The sequence below is a fragment of the Pipistrellus hanaki genome (assembly GCF_964339955.1).
Source record: "Pipistrellus hanaki genome assembly, chromosome: 2".
NCBI lineage: Eukaryota > Metazoa > Chordata > Mammalia > Chiroptera > Vespertilionidae > Pipistrellus > Pipistrellus hanaki.
Genome location: NC_140504.1, coordinates 168,156,113 through 168,176,570, shown reverse-complemented (window position 1 = coordinate 168,176,570; position 20,458 = coordinate 168,156,113). Strand labels below are relative to the sequence as shown.

At 33.1% G+C, this 20,458-nt stretch overlaps 2 protein-coding genes across 2 annotated transcripts in view; both read left to right on the top strand.

Annotated features, from left to right (window-relative positions):
- Positions 1-20,458, top strand: part of CC2D1B (coiled-coil and C2 domain containing 1B) — a 502,063-nt gene that overhangs the window by 339,026 nt on the left and 142,579 nt on the right. The gene's annotated exons all lie outside the window — the stretch shown is intronic.
- Positions 1-20,458, top strand: part of NRDC (nardilysin convertase) — a 69,955-nt gene that overhangs the window by 16,455 nt on the left and 33,042 nt on the right. Inside the window, exons 2-9 of the mRNA XM_084872871.1 lie at positions 234-573; positions 5,563-5,644; positions 6,707-6,860; positions 12,842-12,915; positions 13,648-13,743; positions 15,609-15,731; positions 17,554-17,611; positions 19,588-19,661. Coding sequence (XP_084728997.1) covers positions 234-573; positions 5,563-5,644; positions 6,707-6,860; positions 12,842-12,915; positions 13,648-13,743; positions 15,609-15,731; positions 17,554-17,611; positions 19,588-19,661 — 1,001 coding nt within the window. The remainder of the gene's footprint in view (positions 1-233; positions 574-5,562; positions 5,645-6,706; positions 6,861-12,841; positions 12,916-13,647; positions 13,744-15,608; positions 15,732-17,553; positions 17,612-19,587; positions 19,662-20,458) is intronic.

The following is a 20,458-nucleotide window of genomic DNA, read 5'->3' as shown; positions in this document are numbered from 1 at the left end:
CACTGTATAAAAATACAATGTAGTGTCTGTCATCCTTTCTTTCCAACTACTCAGAAACTGATAAGCTTTTTTGAGGTTCCCTCCCAGAACAAGCACTTTGATTAGTTTAATTTAAAATGGTGTTCCTATGTGTACTTGAATTTTTGACAATTTTTGCTAAGCTGATCACTTGTATTGGTGTATTCTAATGAATTTCTGACTCAGATGTGTTTTTTTGTTTTGTTTTGTTTTAGATACATCAAATTACGAAATGGCTTACAGGCACTTTTGATTTCAGACCTAAGTAATACGGAAGGTAAAACAGGAGATGCAACAGATGATGAAGATGAAGACGAAGAGGAAGATGATGATGAAGATGATGATGAAGAAGATGATGACGATGACGATGAAGATGATGATGAAGATGAAGATTCTGGAGCTGAAATAGAAGATGATGATGAAGAGGGCTTTGATGATGAAAATGAATTTGATAATGTTGATGAGCATGATAACAATGACCTTGATGCTGAAGTTAATGAAATGGAAGAATTAGAAGAGAGGACAGAAGCGAGAAAGAAAACTACTGAAAAACAGGTGATTCATGTCTATTATATCTTTTTCTAATTTGGAAATTCTTTGGGATAAGTCCTGAACTTATGTTTTATTTCTTAATGGCAAAAATGAAGTCTGTATCTTTTGATCCTCAGTAAAGGTCTATTTTGCATAAAGATTACATTTATAAACATTTTGCTCTGATTATAAAAGTGACAAATGTTTATTACAGAAACATGGAAAGTAAAGACAGACAAAATATAGCTCTGGCCAGTGTGGCTCAGTTGATTCCAGTCAGAGCACATATCCAGGTTGCTGTTTGATCCATTCCCAGGTTTTGGTTCAGTCCCTGGTCAGTCAGGGTGTGTGAGACGCATCTGATGGATGGTTCTCTCTCACTGATGTTTCTCTCCCTCCTCTTTCTCTAAAAAATAAACAAAAATTAATAAAAATATTTTCAAAAATAACCATAACTTGCAAGGTAATCACTGGTAATATTTCAATATATGTATACTTATGCACATTATATATTTTCAAACAAATGCTGAGAGGAGTGGATCTGCATAATTTTTAGCCTTTGATAGAGGAGTAGGAAAGAGTATTATCTTTGGAGAGACTGGAAAAAGAAAAAAAACAGGGATAGTATAGTTCTAAGAGTCCTCATATGGGTAATTGAACATGATTTCTCTCCTTTTATGGGAAAGCACCAAAAGTCTGGATAACTTACAAGTAAATTGGAAGAATTGAAATAGAAACGAGGAGTCGATCTTAGTGTGAATAAATAAAGAGAATTAATAGGGAGAATTTCCATCTTTGGATAACTTTTTAAAAATGCCTCGTTTTTGCAGTAGGAAGTACCTCTATTAGTGGGTCATATTTTGTATGCATTAAAATGGAATTGGTCAAATGTTTGTTAAATCTAGTTTTTTAAATTGATAATACTTTTAACATGGTATAGTCCACATACAAACAAATTAAAGTTCAGATTACTAAGACTAAAATCTGGATGCCATTAGATTGTAAAGTGGTCATTTCTCAAAAGATGTGAAGGCATGAGATACAAAGTAGTAGATAGATTTTAAATAAATCCTTTGATAGTCATTCTTCTGTAAAAGTTATTTTTTAAAGAAGATTGTGTGCCAAAACCGGTTTGGCTCAGTGGATAGAGTGTCAGCCTGCGGACTGAAAGGTCCCAGGTTCGATTCTGGTCAAGGGCATGTACCTTGGTTGCGGGCACACCCCCAGTGGGGGATGTGCAGGAGGCGGTTGATCGATGTTTCTAACTCTCTATCCCTCTCCCTTTCTCTCTGTAAAAAAAATCAATAAAATAAATTAAAAAAAGAAGAAGAAGAAGATTGTGTCAGTTCTTTCACTAAGTTGTGAAGGGATTGAATCTTATTTGCTCCTTGCTATTCATATTATGAGTGATGGCTATTTTGGGATGGCATGATAGGCCAATGGGTTTAGCTTGGAAAACCAAAATACTGGGGGGGAAATGCATATATATGCCACTTGATAGTCTCTACTAAGGGCTTTATAAATAAACTAGAGGCCTGATGCACAAAATTCGTGCACAAGGGAGGGTGTGTCCCTCAGCCCAGTCTTCACTCTCTCCAATCTGGGACATCCCTCTCACAATCCAGGACTGCTGGCTCCCAACTGCTCGCCTGCCTGCCTGCCTGCCTGCCTGCCTGATTGTCCCTAACCACTTCTGCCTGCCAGTCAATTTTACTGTCAAGACATAGTAAAACTCACATCACCAGTGGGGAGTGTTCAGGAGGCGACTGATTGATGTTTCTCATCAGGCGACTGTGGCTTATAAAAAAAAATCAATAAAATATATTTAGGAAAAAAGAAGACATAGTAAAATGCCTTAGATTTATACAGTAATGGTGAATCCCTTTGACAGAAGAGGATGTATATGCAGTGTTTTCGGTATTCCTTCTTATTTTGCTTTTGTCAATCAAATTCAAAATGTTTAACTTCTAGAAGCAGCAAGGTCAGATTCTAATGATCATTTAAAAAATGGTTTAGATATTGCCTTTATTTTCTTAGAACTCAGTATGGTTCATTCCTTCATAAAATATTGATAGTTAATTTTCTGGGTGATATTAGAAAAGAATGGAGGAGCCTAATATAGTTTGAAGAAGATATCAAATAGTTTTGATTCTGATATAGTGGGTACATCAGTGAAAGGAAAGATCTCGTGATTGTAATAATGGAAAATGGAGTGGATCTGCATAATTTTTAGCCTTGGATACAGGCGTAAGAAAGAGTATTATCCTTGGAGAGACTGGAAAAAGAAAAAGAGCAGGGATAGTATAGTTCTAAGAGTCCTCATATGGGTAATTGAACGTGATTTCTCTCCTTTTATGGGAAAGCACCAAAGACCTACTTTTCTGGGTCAGTGTTTTTGTCCCCTTACATTTTCCTCCTCCCAAAAGGAAGTTGTTCTTGATTTTTAAGATGAAGGTTTGAGAAAGTTAACAAGATTGAAATTTAAGTATATTATGTACTGAATTATGGTTTGTTCAGGGCTTTCTTTAGTGAATTCTCAAGTATGAATTTCTGAAGTATGAATTTCTTAGGAAGTTAATTCTCAAGTATGAATTTCTTTTCTATCAATTGCAGAGTCTGTTTTTGCTGTGGTCAAAACTGACTGATAGATTGATTGTGGTCTAAGCCACCTTATATAAAAATGTCTTTCACCCTGCTGGTCGAGATAAGAAATCTTTATGGGGTAGTTGGAGCTGAAAGCAGGTTAGGCATCTATTAAACATCACAGAACAGATTAAACTGTGGCTTGAAAAAGGGGCTATTTCTCTATGTTTTAACTGAGTTTATGTGCCTAACTCTTTAAAATATTAAACAGTATCAAGTGAGGCATTTTGGTTCTTCTGTAAACGTACTTTTCATTTTCTGGCATGTGGTTTGATTTTATATCAGCTACATACCATTTCTTAAAAGTTCTCTTCCTAAGAGGGTAACCATTTTCCAAACAATTTGAGTCACTAAATGTGTTAGCTCTTTAAAATTGACATTTGTAAAATTTGGGAAAGTTAATAAATTCAACTTCCGATCATCGAGGATTTAAAAAGGAGTATTTTTCTTTCCTTTTTTTTCTTTTCTTTTCTTTTCTTTTCTTTTCTTTTCTTTTCTTTTTTTTTTTTTGTGTGTGTGTGTGTGTGTGTGTGTGTGTGTGTGTCTTTTAACTTACAATGAATATGGTGTACCCTAGTCATTTTTAAAATGTGTACCTCTTGACCATCTATTTTGTTAAAAACTCTGGTTTTCCCAACCTATGGAAAACTACTATCAGTAGATATGTAATGTATTTTCTATAACTTCAATAAGTAGTGAACTACTGGTGCCTGTACAACTGGATGGACACCGACTCTCAGGAACCTATTTAAAAGTCTCACTTTCTTCATACTTCTGTCTCTAAGATCCTTATTTAAATTTGGATAAGAATGAAGAGGGAGAGCCGGGACCGGTTTGGCTCAATGGATAGAGCGTCGGCTTGGGGACTGAAGGGCCCCGGATTCAATTCCAGTCAAGGGCATGTACCTTGGTTGCGGGCATATCCCCAGGAGGGGGTGTGCAAGAGGCAGCTGATCGATGACTCTCTCTCATTGATGTTTCTAACTCTCTATCTCTCTCCCTTCCTCTCTGTACAAAAATCAATAAAATATATATTTACTGTTGCTTACCATTTAAAAAGAAAAAAAAAAAAAGAATGAAGAGGGAGAGATAGAAACATCGATGAGAGAGAATCTGCTACCTCCTACAAGCCCCACACTAGGAATGGAGCTCACAACCTGGGCCCGGGCCCTGACAGGGAATCAAATCCTGACCTCCTGGTTCATAGGTCGACACTCACCTAGTAAGCCATGCAATAAAGTTGTTCCTTTTTCTCTCCTTAAAAAAAAAAAAGGAAAAAAATAAAGTGAACTTAAAAAAAAAAAATCCTTTAAAATTCAGTTCTGTAGTATTTTAATAGCTAAAGATTTTCTTTTTTAACCATTTACTTTTTGTCTTTGTTAGATGTTTTCCTAATGTTACTTTATGCCCTATTTTAATAAAAAGAAAAATTTTTACCCTGGCCAGTTGCTCAGTGGTTAGAGCACTGCCCATGCACTGAAGGGTCATGGGTTCAGTACCTGGTCAAGAGCACGTACGGCTGAAACTGGTTTGGCTCAGTGGATAGAGCGTCGGTCTGCAGACTGAAAGGTCCCAGGTTCTATTCTGGTCAAGGGCATGTACCTTGGTTGCGGGCACATCCCCGGTAGGGGGTGTGCAAGAGTCAGCTGGTCGATGTTTCTCTTTCATCGATGTTTCTAGCTCTCTATCCCTCTCTCTTCCTCTCTGTAAAAAATCAATAAAATATATTTTAAAAAAAAGAAAAAAAAAAGAAAGAGCACATACGTGGGTTGCAAGTTCAATCCCTGGCCCCAGTCTATATGTCTCTCTTACATCAATTTGTCTCCCCCCTTACCCCCAGTCCTTCCCTCTCTTCTGCTCCCCCTGCCCTTTCACACTCTAAAAATCAGTGGAAAAAATATCCTCGAGTGAAGATTAACAAAAAAATAAATACAAAAAAAAGTTCTGAGTAACTTTGAGAAGTTGCTGACCCCAGAGCCCTTTAATTGCTTAAAGATCTTCGAGGTAATCTAAGGTATATTATTGTGTAGATTTCTGAAATTTAGTAAATCAGGGAAAAAACTTTACTCAGAATTCTGAAATGCTGGCACAAAATGATATTTTGGTGGGCTGGCCAGTCCCTCTTTGTTTTTTTTCTGTTTCTGCTTTCCCCCTTAGGTCTGCAACTGTTCAGCATTTGGCAGGGTGGCAAGAGGAGGAGCAGCAGGGTGAAACTGAGAGTTTCACTTTGCTGCTCCTCCTGATTATCAGGGAAAGAATTTTGTTTCTTTCTATTGGAATACTCCATCTCCAAGTGAATCCTTAAGATGAGACCACAAAGTTATTCCTTTGGTACTGACTCACTATTTGTATGTGCTCTGCTTACTCCAGTCTGCGGCGGCTCTTTGTGTTGGAGTTGGGAGTTTTGCTGATCCGGATGACCTGCCTGGGCTGGCACACTTTTTGGAGCACAGTAAGATCTTTGTAAAATATTATTCCTGGTATTTCCCCCCTTTAAATTTGTCTGAATTGATTTCAATGATAACTAACTGGCTTGATAGAAGTATATGTTTGACAAGAGAAAAGACTAAGAAAAAAATCTTTATGAATATCACAGGTGAAGACTTAATTTTAATCTCCTTTAGTGTTTTGAGGATTTGAATGAAATAACTTAGAAAAACTATTTGAAGACGTAGGTTTTAGCTCCGCTGGGGTGGGTGAGAAGTCATGGATTAATTCTTGGTTAGGGGACATGTCTGGGTTTTGTGCTTAAGCCCCAGTTGGGGGTGAGAGAGGCATGCAGGAGATAGTTGATCAGTGATTCTCTTTTATCATTGATCTTTTTATCTCTTCTCTCTTCCTCTCTCCGAAATCAATAAATACACTTTTTTTAAAAAGGTAGGTTTTATTATTATTTGAGCCAAAAGATCAGGAGATAGTTGCCAGTCTCTAGGAATTTAGGCTAGAACTGTGGGAGGGGCAGTCTCTTCCTGGGTTAGGCAGGCCCCAAAATGTCATAGCATCAGAAATACAGAAAATAAATTTAAAAAAGAAAAAGAAAAATTAATATAGAAAATAAAAATACATGATTACTATAAAACAAAATAGAAAATAGTTTAATCTCATTAAAACTTAAGTAATTGCTTTATACTTATACTTAAATTTATATTTGTTTTCCTGAATTACTCATTTCTCATATTCTGGTTTTCTAAGTTATTTGAAGGTAAACTTCTCACCTCAAGAGTTTTTATTGTAACAATTTGCTTAAATGCTTATGTTTAAATTTTAACATCACAAATCATGTATTTTTTTCTTTAAAAATAAAATGTTTAGTTTCTGAGTGTAAAAGTAATATATGAGCATTATAGAAAATTATAAAAACAAGTATAATGAATAAACTATTATCCAAACATAACTATTGTTAATGTGTTGATATTATTTCTTCCAATATTTTTTCTTACATGAGAAATTTCCTTGATAATATAAACATTATCTATATCTTTGTTTTTGTGTGACTTGTGTTCTTTTCACTTAGTGGTATTCATGGGTAGTTTGAAATATCCAGATGAGAATGGGTTTGATGCTTTTCTGAAGAAACATGGGGGTAGTGATAATGCTTCAACTGATTGTGAACGGACAGTCTTTCAGTTTGATGTCCAGAGGAAATACTTCAAGGAAGCCCTGGATAGGTAACTAACTCAAAATGTATTCTTATTTTAATTATATAATCACACCTTACAAATTGAAATATTGGGCATTGTTCCACGGTATTTCTTTTTAAGCAGTACTCTAATTCTGTAGCATTGCAACAATACTTCATTTGGAGGAAAGAACATCTTTTTTCCCTTATTTTTGGTAATACTTAGTCTTTTTATTAAAGATTAAACTGAAGCCCTTAAATACCTTTTGAGTTTTGTGATAACAAAACTCACTTATACTTACAACTTGTTTTTCTTATATATATTGATTTTTAAAGAGGATGGGAGGAGGAGGAAGAGAGGGAGGGAGGGAGGGAGGGAGGGAGGGAGGGAGAGAGAGAGAGAGAAAGAGAGAGAGAGAGAGAGAGAGAGAGAGAGAGAGAGAGAGAAAGAGAGAAAGAGAAAAACATCATTGATGAGAGAAAATCATTGATCGGCTGCCTCCTACACTCCCCACACTGGGGATCGAGCCCTCAATCTGGGCATGTGCCCTGACTGGGAATCAAACTGTGACCTCCTGGTTTATAGGTGGACACTCAGCCACTGAGCCATGCCAGCTGGGCAATATTAGTTTTTCTAATTTAGTAGAAAATATGGAAAACAGAAGCACAAAAGAGAAGATTGCTCCTAATTTTATAATCTTGAGATAACCATGATTAATGTTTAGTATATAAGCATCTATATATTTTTTCTCTGTTGGATCATATTACTATGTCCTTTTATGTTTTTAAACAAGATAAATCATTTTAACAAATATATGGTTTATAAAACATAATCTTAAATGATTGTGTATCATTTACATTGTGTAGAAATACCATAATCTACTCAACCAGTTATATATTATCTGACAGTTGAGTTGTTTCCAGTTTTCCAGTTTTGTAATGTTGTGAGGAATATCCTAATCTTTGTGCACATGCTTGATTATTTCTTTTAACTAAGTTTTAAGAAGTGAAATTTCAGAGTATATTTGCATGTATATTTAAGCCATTTTCTTATAAAATGTTTGATATTCACTGCAAAATTGCTTTTGAGGAAGCTTATATTAGTGCATTAGTAGAGTTTTGGTATCACAAGGTTGCAGACATAAATTTACACTAAAATAAAAGTCACTTTAAAAAATTATAGATAAATGTAAGATTGAAATATAAAAAAATAAATCTTGAATTTAATTAAGTCTCTTAAAGGTAGAAATATTGGTCTATTTTTTGTAGAGATATCTCCACCATCAACAATTTTGTATACACTGAGGTATTGGTTGAATTAATTAATATATTTATTTGTAGAAAAACATAAAATCAAAACACAAATGACCAGAAAAACTTAAAACATGACAAAGGTCCAGTTTTCTTAAAGAAATTTTCTTGTGCCATAAGAGATTAATATGACCTTGAAAAATCTTTTGGGTAAATTTCTATAAGTTGAAAGCATATGCCATTATTCTCAATGGAATAAATATTTATGTGTTTCTGAACCCCCAAATTTACTTGTTTTGTTTTTGTTTTGTTAAAACAATGTAAAAATCCCATTAAAATTGACACAATTACTTTGATAATATTTAACAAATGTGGTGGTTTTTTTTCACTAATCTATAATTATGGCAGTCTACCTGTGTTTTGATAATGTTTTAGAGCTGTTTTTAATCTTATTCTTAAGGACATGTGCACAGCACATTTATTTGATACTCTGTTTATGTAATTAAACATTTAATTCCCAAAAAACCCCAAAAGAATAGAGACAAAGGAAATCAAGAAAGGCAGTGCAAATGATGCTGAGGATTATTTTCTTTATAAACTTAAAAAATCAGAGATGCTCTGAGAATGACTACATGTTTGCTTAAAGTTCTCAGCTCTCATGGTTCACAAAATCTTAAGCAGTAGACGAATTGAATTCTTTCAACTTGAAATCTTAAACAATAGGACTGAATATAAAGAAGGAAAAAACCCACTCACTGGGAAAAAGAATAGGCAAAAGATATGTTGAATAAATTCTGACCACCTCAGAGATGATGAAATAGCATAAAGTCTATTTAAAGAACTTGTTTCATTTCGTCTTCAATAGGTTCTCTCTATATTTTTTTAAAATCTAAGAACTGATTCAGGAAATCAGAAGATATTTACACCATAAGTTCTACTTAAAATAAAAAGAACCTACTAGAACTAAAAGGAATGCTACTGGAGTAATAGGAGAAATTAATAAGAATATCAAATCATGATCATGACACATGGTAGACAGTGATAGAGCATTAAGTATTACATATACTATAAAAAATATGGTAATAGTATACTTCTACAGTTAATAAGGAATAAAAAGTCTTTGGATCATTTGCAAATGACTCATATAGATTGTGGCAGTATTTTTGAATAGGTCAGTAAAACCCAGTTCTGTCACACATTGTTTATCAGTCTCTTGGGACATTTAATTTAAAAAGTTGAGGAAATGATTGAATTTTTACGCTAGTAAGTAAATGAGAATGGACCAACTTTTGCTCTTTAGGTATTTTCTAATTTCAATAAATTTGAACTGTAAGTATTTCAGGGTGAGGGCCAGAAACATCAAAACCCAGGACAACTACAAAGTGCAATATCTAAAGGAGAATCCCCCTCATAATAAGGTGGGACTCAACATTTCAAGATATAATCTCATTATAAATAGAAAAAAATTTGACAAAACCATCACTCTTTCACAATAAAAAACTTTATAAACTAGGAATAAAAGGAAATTTTCTCCACCTGATAAAGAATATCTGTAAATAACCCACAACTAAAATCATATGTAATGGTGAAATATTAAAAACTTTCCCCCAAAGATTAGGATCCAGATGTCAGCTATTACCACTTCAGGTCAACATTGAAGTGGAGATTTGAACTAGGGAAGTTAGACAAGAAAATGAAATAAAAGGTGTGCAGATTGGAAAAGAAGTAAAACTATTATCAAGTAACATAATCTTATTCAAATGATTATCATTATTTGTGAAGAATTCACCTATGCTCTAAAATTTATTTGTAACTCCAAAATCAGTATGATTATTTTGCAGTCATTCATGGACATGTGAAAATTTTTGTAAATTGTGAAAAAGTTGAGTTGCTGACACACACATTCTCAGCTGAAGTTGAACAAGGCAACACCCTGCTTTTTTGTTTCAGCTTTCATATAGATCAGTTTTTCCCAAACTTCTCTCATGATGAGAATCACCTGGTGGAGTTGTTAAAACACAGATTCCTGAATGCCAACTAAGAAGTGCTAAACTAGAATTTTTGGGAACATATAGGTAAAATTGTATACTTAAAGTGCTCTAAGACAGATTTTATATACAGAGCACTAAGTTAGGTATGCAATTTTACCTATATGTTCTCAAAAATTCTAGTTTAGCACTTCTTAGTTGGGATTCAGGAATCTGTGTTTTAACAACTCCACCAGGTGATTCTCATCATGAGAGAAGTTTGGGAAACACTGATGTAGATGGAGACAGTAGGGGACAGTGCACTATAATGAAAAGGAGCTCTGACTCTAGAGCTAGTTGGATGGAGTTTGATGTCAGTTTTCCCCAGTTAATGTACAGATTATGGTTGATATTATAACCATAAACTCCCAAGATTTATTTAGTTTTATTTTTAAAAATGTTTTTATTGATTTTAGAGAGAGAGGAAGGGGAAGAGAGAGAAACATTGATTGGCTATATCCTATTTGTACCCTACTGGGGATCGAGCCTACAACCTAGGCATGTATTCTGACTGGGAATCGAACCAGCAGCCTCTTGGTACATGGGATGACACTCAACCAAGTGAGACACACCAGCCAGGGTAAATTTTATTTTACTTTTTAATTTAATTTTATTTTTAAATTTTAAGATTTTACTTTAGAGAGGTATGGAGAGAGAGAGAAACATTGAGACTTATTTATTTTTAAATAGACAAGCTAATTCTAAAATTTATAAGTGTGGTGATTGCCAGGGGGAGGAAAATAAGGGGAGGTGTAAGAGACTATAGGAGGAATAATTAATTAAAAAATAAAATAAAGGAAAAAGAAAAGGTAATGTAGGGGGCTAAGTATAGCCAAGATACTTTTGAATTGGAAAGATAACAAGGTATCAGGAATTGACCTACTAGATAATAAGATTTATTTTGTAATTAGGACATTGTGTAAGCAAAGAGATGATGGAATAAAGTAGATATCCTGGAAAGTAGACCAACTTATATGTGGACACTTGATTATTAATAGGGATAGCATAGAGCAATGGTGAAAGGGCTTTTTAAAGAAATGATGCCAAACAGTTGGGCTTTTATGATGGCAGAAACAAAATTGACTCCCTACCTTATAACATATACAAAAAAATCAAGTTTAAGTGGATTATAGACCAAAAAAGTGAAGGGTACAGCTAAAAGTTTTAGAGATAATTATGAATTTAGCTTAAGTAAGAATTACCAAATAAAATACAAGAAGCATATAACATGAAGGCAAAATGATTGTACATTATGTTTATTAAAAGGTACCATGAAGAGTATGAAAACAACTAGAAAGTGGAAGAATATGTTTACAATCATTACATTTAGAATAACTCATTGGTTTTAATTATTAGATTATATGTATAATTATATGTAACATACTAATCATATGTAAATGGATAATTATATATATTTCTAGAGTCAATAAGAAAAAGTACCACCTAATAGAAAAAAAGGCAATAAGTAGGCATTTTACCAAAGAAGAAATTCAAATTATTAATAAACATGAAATGGTGTTCAGCCTAACTAGGTATCAGGAAAATATAAATGAAAACCATCATGAGATTTAACTATCCTACATATTACCAAAAATTTTAAAGTCTGACCATACCAAATGAGGGTGAGATTGTGGGGAAATGGAGGAATTGGAACTGCTGATACAAGTATAAATCAGTATAATCACTTTTTAAAAGTTTGGTGTTATCTAGTGATATTGAACATACTATATCTAGTGATATAGTATGTGTATGCTATTACCTAGGAGTTTCTTTCCTACAAATATATCCTTTTATATAATAAAGAGGTAATATGCAAATTAACCCTCACAAGATGGCTGCGTACTAAATTTTACAGTATGTGAAGTAGACCTCAATAAAGTTGAAAAAAAAAAAGTTTCTTTTTAGATAAGCAAAAGTTAAAAGTTTACTAAATATTATAGGAAAGTTGTTTATGTTTTACTTTTGTTGGAAAAATTAATTTAAAAACGGATTTCATTGCTATTATTATATAAATGCTAATATGCATATATAATTTGATACATCATAATTTATATAAGTAAATTACATTAAATAGCAATTGCATTTTTAACATTAAGTGAAATACTAATAGCCTTTAAAATTTTTTTTAACTTAAAAGTTTCATTTAAGTATTTGTAACCATGATTGAATAAAAAGTGCACTTTATACACTTTTTATGTATAAAACCACAGATACACATACAGTATATAGACAGATCATATATCTGTGATAATAAAATTTCATGTAGTGATTAGGAGAAATTTTCTGTAAAGCCTCGCTCGGGTTGATAATGAAAAAACAAAAAGTCAAGAAACATTAGTCTAAAATACATGAAGGTGGTAAAACTATAAAGGAAAGCAGAGAAATGATTACCATAACATTTGGAATATTAACTCTAAGGATAGGATTGGTGTTGGATGCTTCAAGATTTTTGACAATGGTCTAGTTCTTGACCTGGGGTGGTAAACTCACCTGAGTTATGCATTATAGCTATGAATTAGTCTGTATGTTTATATTTTATATACTTTTCTGCATGGGTGTTAAATTTCATGATAAAAAAAGTAGTTTGTGGACTTTAAGTAAAGAAATGCAGAATATTGTTTAGATTTCTCACACATGATTATGAACTAAATCTCCAACTTAGTAAAATTTCTTAATAAAAAAGGGAGATGTTGACTGATGAAATGTTTTTGCTGGACAAAAACAGAAATGCCAGTTTTGTTTTGTTTTTCAGGTGGGCCCAGTTCTTCATCCATCCACTGATGATCAGAGATGCGATTGACCGTGAAGTTGAAGCTGTTGATAGTGGTAAGAGAAGCACTTTATGCCTTACCACTTTTTCCTTTATTGAACCAGTTTTTTATTTAGCATATTTATCATTACTCCATTTTATTCTTATATAATAAGGGCTAAATTGAACTAGATGTCATGTTTATTCCTGAAGCCATTAAATGTACAATTCAGTATGGATTTGAAATAAAAGGATGGTAGATTTTTATTTTTTCAGCCTTTTAAAAAATATATGTTTTTATTGATTTCAGAGAGAGGAAAGGAGAGGAAGAGAGAGATAGAAACACCAATTATGAGAGGGAATTATAACTGGCTGCCTGCCGCACAGCCCCAAAGGGGATTGAGCCTGCAACCCAGGCATGTGCCCTGACTAGGAACCAAATTGTGATCTCCTGGTTCATAGGAGGGGCACTCAACCACTGAGCCACGCTATCCAGGTTTTTTTTATTAACATTTTTATCAGTAAAATCTTGGATATAGCATCCTGGAGCTTAAACTTTCACATCATTAATTACCTAGTTTTATTTGAAAATAAGTGAAAACCTCCAGAAAGGTGAACTGACTACCTAACGTTATAAATATGTTAAGTCATAGAGCCTAGCCTAGATCATTGATTTCTCCACTTCAGTTTTATAATACATGATTAATTTTTGTTATGTCCTTACTTCCAGTTTTTTAAACTCGAGTTTCCAGACAATAATGTAATTACAGAATTTCATTTAATTAAAAGTGTTTCTTTAAAACTGACAGAATATCAGCTTGCAAGACCTTCTGATGCAAACAGAAAGGAAATGTTGTTTGGAAGCCTTGCTAGACCTGGACATCCTATGGGGAAATTTTTTTGGGGTAAGATACTAAATACTTCTTTCATATTTTCTAGTTAAGGAAGATTGAGGATATGAAAAGTTGATAAAGAATGGAAAATTATAAAGGTAGGGTAGCTAAGTAACTTTTACATTTTCAAATACAGAGTAGTATTGCCTATTTTAGGTTCTCTGACATTGAATATATGAAGAATAGCACCTAACATTTTGTGAATGCTTTGTGGGTGTTAGATACTCTGCTGACACAACATAAATTATCTCATTCTATCATTGAAACAGTGTTATGAGCTGGTTACCATTGTCATTTCTAAAGATAAAGAAACATACTAAGAGGGGACACTTAATTTGCTTAAATCACACAGTGATGGGGTTTGAACCTCTGTATGTATGTGTGTGTGTAGATATATATATATATATATATATATATATATGTCTAATATATGTCATATATATATATATATATATATATATATATATATATATATATGTCTAATATGCTAAGTGTCCGATCATCCGACCAGTTGCTATGATGCACATTGACCACTAGGGGAAGACAACACAGGAGTTGCCAAGCCGCAGTGACTTGGCAGCGGTGGTTCTCAGGTGATGCACCCAGAACCAGAGTGGAGGGAGCCAGATTCCATGCGGGGCTGTTCGATTCCACCTTTGGCCATGGGTTTTGTTGGTGCTGGGGCACTGTTGGCTGAATCTGGTTTATTGCACACTTGCATTTGTGTTCCACCCCCTGTATGACAGCAACTTTGCAGAGTGCCCTCTTACACTTTGGGGCCCCTCGGGGGATGTTGTAGAGCCAGTTTTAGCCCTATTCCCACAGGCCAGGCCGAGGGACCCCCTTCACTCTGCTGTGGTGCCACCCCAGGTGCAGCTGGCCGGGGAGGGACCACAGGAGGTTGGCTCCAGGGCATGTCTGGCCTTTCTTACCCAGACCCGCCCCACCAGCCACCTTCTAATTAATTTCCTTGCAATGTGCAGGAATCCGTGCACTGGGTCACTAGTCTGATTATAAAATCTGTTCTCTTTCCCAACTTGACTTTTCCATTTATCAACAGAGATTCAGCAATGATTTCTCTAATACTTTATGAGCTGTGACCTAATTTTGTTTAACTGGTAAGCTATTTAAATGGTATCTGTTTTTAATAATGCCATTTTCTTAGTTTTATATCAGTTATAGCCTCATATTAATCCTCTTGACCAAATCTGGAGTGAGTAGATTGAAATGGCATGTCATTCAAAGAATTTTTTGCTTCTCTGTATATTTTGTACAGTTATTAACATTTTATATGGCATCCATGCTTTATGTGGTTTATTTATAAGAATTATACAGAATATAATAAAAGTAATTCAGAGAGAAAATCTGATTTGCATAGTAGACTAATTATTAAGAAAGGAAGTTTAAAGCAATTATTGTTGCTAAGGTTTTACTAACTAGAGATTATTTCTTTTTTTTATTTCTTTATTGATTAAGGTATCACATATTTGTCCTCAACCCCCCATTCCAATCCCCCATCCCTCCCAACTAATGTCCCCACCCTCCTATTGTCCTTGACCACTGGTTAGGCTCCCTTTTATCCCCTCCCTCCCTTTGAGGTCCATGGCTCCTTATCTCTAGGTCTGTTCTTGTTCTCAGTCTATGTTGTTCGCCATTTCTCCTAGGAGATTATTAATTTCTTATGTGTTAAAATATATCTTGGAATTGTTTCTTGGGAATTTTTGTCTTAGAGTGATATTACTATTATACACTGGTTCAATATTCTTGAATCACTTGGGTTATTTCATTAATTTTGTATAGTAGCAGAGCATTCATTATTGATATAGACTTTGAGCAAAGTAAACTTTATTTCTATAATATTTTTCATCTTTTTACAGGAAATGCTGAGACTCTCAAACATGATCCAAAAAGGAATAATATTGATACATATACTAGACTGAGAGAATTCTGGATGCGTTACTACTCTTCTCATTACATGACATTAGTGGTTCAATCCAAAGGTAATATTATCTACTATGGCCCTTAGAATTACTCTGAAATAGTGTTTTGTTTTTTTTTTGGATTTGTTTGCCTTGACCAATGTTGCAGTGAGTGCACTGTTAATAATGTTAGTGCTGATCCTATTTATGAACTAAAGAAAATCAGAATTTGGAAAGGTTATGTTGCAAATGGCTAAGCTCAGGGAAGCACAAAATCATCTGATTATCAGCAAATGTTTTTTCTCTTGTAGACAGATCTTATCTCTAAGCTGGTCTGTGAGTTATACTAATGTACTAACAGGTCATAAATTTTTTTTTAAGTCACATTCAGCTACTGCCTCTGTTATCTCTCATTTTGAATTTAATCCATATTGATGATAAACTCTTATGGGGAAGGTGTTTGCTTTTAATCCCTCTGTATGGTCCAGTAAAATGGCATGATTAATTGAATTCCATTATGGTAATGCTGGTAGTATCTTAAATTTAAAATATTGATCAATTCCTATACTCTTTACCTTTTTTTTTTTTTATCATTATCTTCAGTAGCTTGTGTTAACCTTTTCTCATTAAAGAAATTCTAGTAGTTTACTTTTCAACCAGCTTCAGCTATTTTTCAAAGTCAATCAGTTGCTAAACTGTTCCTTTTGAAATACAGTGTAGTTTACACATTTTTTATAAAAAAAAGACACTAATTTTTTCACCGTAATACAATATTTTTATAAAGTTCTTTCATTATCAAAATTCAGATCAGAGCTGACGTGGCACTTATATGTAACACATTTGTACATTTAGGATCAAAATTAGTACTAAACTTGACTTCAATGTAAAGTTATGGATATGTTCTAGTCGATTCTTTTGTTCAAACTGCAGATGGGTATTTAGATTCATTTTACAATGTTTGTTAAAATAGGCAATTTCATTCGGTGTGTAATATTAATTTATAACACTTAGTTTATTATTATTTTCTAATCTGTCATGAACATGCATTTTTCTTCAGTTAGGTATTGTTTCTTTTGCATTCTCTTCTGTTATGATGATAAATATAAGAGCATATTAATGTTTATTGGAAATTTCTAAAATAACCCCCAGATATTTGATGAGAACCTTTTATGATTTAAACTCATTGATTTTGGAGTTGTAGCATTTATTATACTATTTAAGAGTTAAATATCTCTGTAAATAGTGTAGAATAAATTCAGAACTTGATTAGTGTAATTTTTATCTTGTGTTTTATATCTTGGGGCATCTCTTTTGAGAATTAGTGAAACGTGTCTGGTAGAACTAACTAATACTATCCAGTAATGGTTATGAGTCACTGGGATAAAGCTAAAGGTTTCCTTTTTCATTTAGCTTTCCTGTTTTATTGGAATTTCTTATGAAATAATAAAGAATTAGAAAATAGAAATTATATATATGATTTGGCCATAAATATATGAAATTTAAGAAGACTTGTGGATTAAAACCAACCAAGTATAAAGTAATGTAAAATAAATGCAGTATAAAAGCACTGATGAGATGCCAAGAAGGGTCAGTGTAATGTGGGTTAATTGAGAGGAACCTTAGAGGATGGTTGGTATATTCTTATCTCTTGGCTTTTCATACTAGCTTAATGATAAATAATTTTTTTTTAAACTGTGTGCTTCTTCTAACTTTACTAGGGAGGAATAAAGGAGTCTAACACAATTATATGTTTCTTAAAGTTTTCTTAAATATTGTTATTTTTCTTGATATTGCTGGTTATGAAGTGGCAGGTAATGCCCAATTTAAAGTATTTATTTATAGCTAAAGATCTGTGAAAAATCTAATTGCATTTTCCTGTCTTCTTCCCATCCTCCCTCCCAAGAAACACTGGATACTTTGGAAAAGTGGGTTACTGAAATCTTCTCTGAGATACCAAACAAGTAAGACATTTATTCTCATAAATCATATACCTTTATAGCTAAAGAGGCCATATCATTTGATATGAGTTTCAAAGATTTTTTTTTTTTCTTCTTTCGGTTTGTTTTTTAAAGAGGTCATTAGGAACTAAAGTGGTTTAAGCAAGATTGCAGAGCTTTTGAGTCAGAGTGGGGAAACTAAGATGAAAACCTAAGGCTCCACAGTTTCTGTAGTTCATAATTTATAAGCTTATAAACTTAAGGTAAACAGTAATTCTGAAGAATATATGTCTCTTTTTACATTTATTCAGAGCTTTTCTGTTATTGTGGAAAGTGTTATATGAAAGCAAGTATTGTATGAGAAGCAGGATGAAAATTAATTTTATATATATATATATATATATATATATATATATATATATATATATTTATATTTATATATTTGTTTCCCCTGCCTCAGAACAAGTTATCTTCTGAAAGTTTTTTTGTTTTGTTTGTTTATCCTCATCTGAGGATATTTTTCCTATTGATTTTTAGAGAAAGTGGAAGGGGGTGGAAATTGATGTTAGAGAGATTCCTGCATGTGCCCCCAGTAGGCCCAGAGATAGAACCTGCAACCCATGTGCATGCCCTTAACCCAGAATCGAACCTGTGACCCTTCAGTGCACAGGCTGACTCTTGACTACTTAGCCCCACTGGCCAGGGTCTGAAGGTTTGTTTTTTAAGCCAGTTGTTTGAAACTTGCAATGCTTTTCCCCATAAAAGAAATAATCTAGTAGATGATTGGTTTTTCCATACTATGTGAAAGTCTGTTTCATATAATTGTTTTTTCAATTAGAAATTGTATGTAGGGTTCCAGTTCAGAAAGCTATTTTTTGTGCACTCAAATTCATCAAATAATAAAAAATATTTGACACTTTTTGTTACATTTTTGTGTTATAAGGATACAAATAAAACTTTAATTCTGAAGCAATTAAGTCTTCCTTCCCACTCCTAATGGTTTGCATTTCTATAAAATAAATGACATCAGACTTTTCTTATATCAGGTGAGTAAGCCTGACTTTTTCCATTTCTTCATTTGAAGACACTTATTATAAATTTATAAAAGAAAAGTTTGCTTTAAAAATGTTAGAATAATTTGTAATAATTATTTATTTTATTATTTTGGCTTTATGTTAGTATCCATTGGTATAATAATTAGCAGTACTTTTATGTACGGACATAATGAAAGCCATGCCAAAGTTGCAAGTTTTGTTTTATTTTTCTTTGTTTGTTTTGATAAGAAAATCACTGAGTTAAGGAAATGTTAGGTGGCAGTTTGAAACATGTTTCACTGTGAAACTTTACTAATAAAAGTCAGAGAGAGGTATAATTGAATAGAGGTATTCATTAGGTCCTATCAATTCCTGATAAGCATTTTGAAAATTTTCTTAAATATTATTCACTAATTTTGGTTTCTTAATCATAAAGATTAAAAATTTTCCCAGATATTTGAAATTATTCATATTAACCATTATTTTAGAAGAAGTATTAGTTACAATATCTTCAGCCAGATGGGAAGCTTCTAGCAGGGGAGTCAAGTGTTTTAAATACCAAAGTTCCTAATATAGTGCTTTATACATAATAAGCACATCATTTATGTTTATTGAATTTAAAAAATTATCTCGAATACAAGCTTTTTTAAATGGCTTTGTATAGGAGGACAACTGAAGTTGAATATGTTGAGAAAGACAATAAATATTGGATGGGGAGGTCCCTTTAATTTATTGTTTTATTGTGAGTTTTAAAGATACTGTAGTCATTTGGACTGAGGTTAAGAATAGGTTGTGTAATTCAGGAATTTGTGGCTTTATTGCCATTTATTCACTAATGCCTAGAATCTTTTCAGCCAGTAATATGTAGAATGGATTATAAATAACTTATCGGTTAGGCATACCTAAAGATACTGCTTATAAAGGCTTTTGCCAATTACATTTTAATGTAATTTGTTTTCTTTTCAGTGGGTTACCCAAACCAAACTTTGGCCACTTAACGGATCCATTTGACACACCAGCATTTAACAAACTTTATAGAGGTTCGTGAACCAAAGGTTTAAAACTGTTTGAAATAACTTTAGCACATTCTCTAAAACTTAATTGAGGCTGCCAATTTTCTTTGGAAATGAAAACACAACAGAAAATACAGCTAGGTTGAAAAGGGATTAGATGGACAGTGGAGATCCAGTTAGCCACTAATATTATAAACAGCAGGTTGATTGATCTGCTGCTACTTGAGTCTGTTTTATGCTTTCTCCCTTTTTCCCCTTGTTCCCTTTTGTCCTTTGTTTTTTGTTTGTTTCTTTCCTATTTCATTTTATCTACTTTCCGCTCTCTTTTTGCTTTTAAAAAGAAAGAATAGAGGAAGGGAACACATTTAGGAAACTATTTTCTTGTATCTTTATTATAAAAAAAAAACACATTTTAAGCGAAGAAAAATTTGTAAAGCTATAAGTAGGAGGGAAATCCACCCCTAAATCTTAACATACAGACAAGTCATTTTGTCAGATTTCCTTTTGAGTTTCTCTAGGTATATTTTCTTAATGTAGTTGAGATTATAAAGTATATACACTCTATTTCTTGATTTTTATTTAATATTACATTTGTAATAACTGGCCAATAAGCCATCACATGTTTATACTATAATTTACTTAGCAATTTGCCCATAACAAATATTGCAGAAACATTTAAAATTCACCATTTCTCTTTCTTTGCTGTTTTTATTATGGCATTTCTCTTTCTTTGCTGTTTCTATTATTTTTTTCTTTCTCCTAGTTACCTAAGTATTCCTTCCTCCTTTTTCACCCCATTGTCAGTCTCTTCCTTCTTCCCTCCC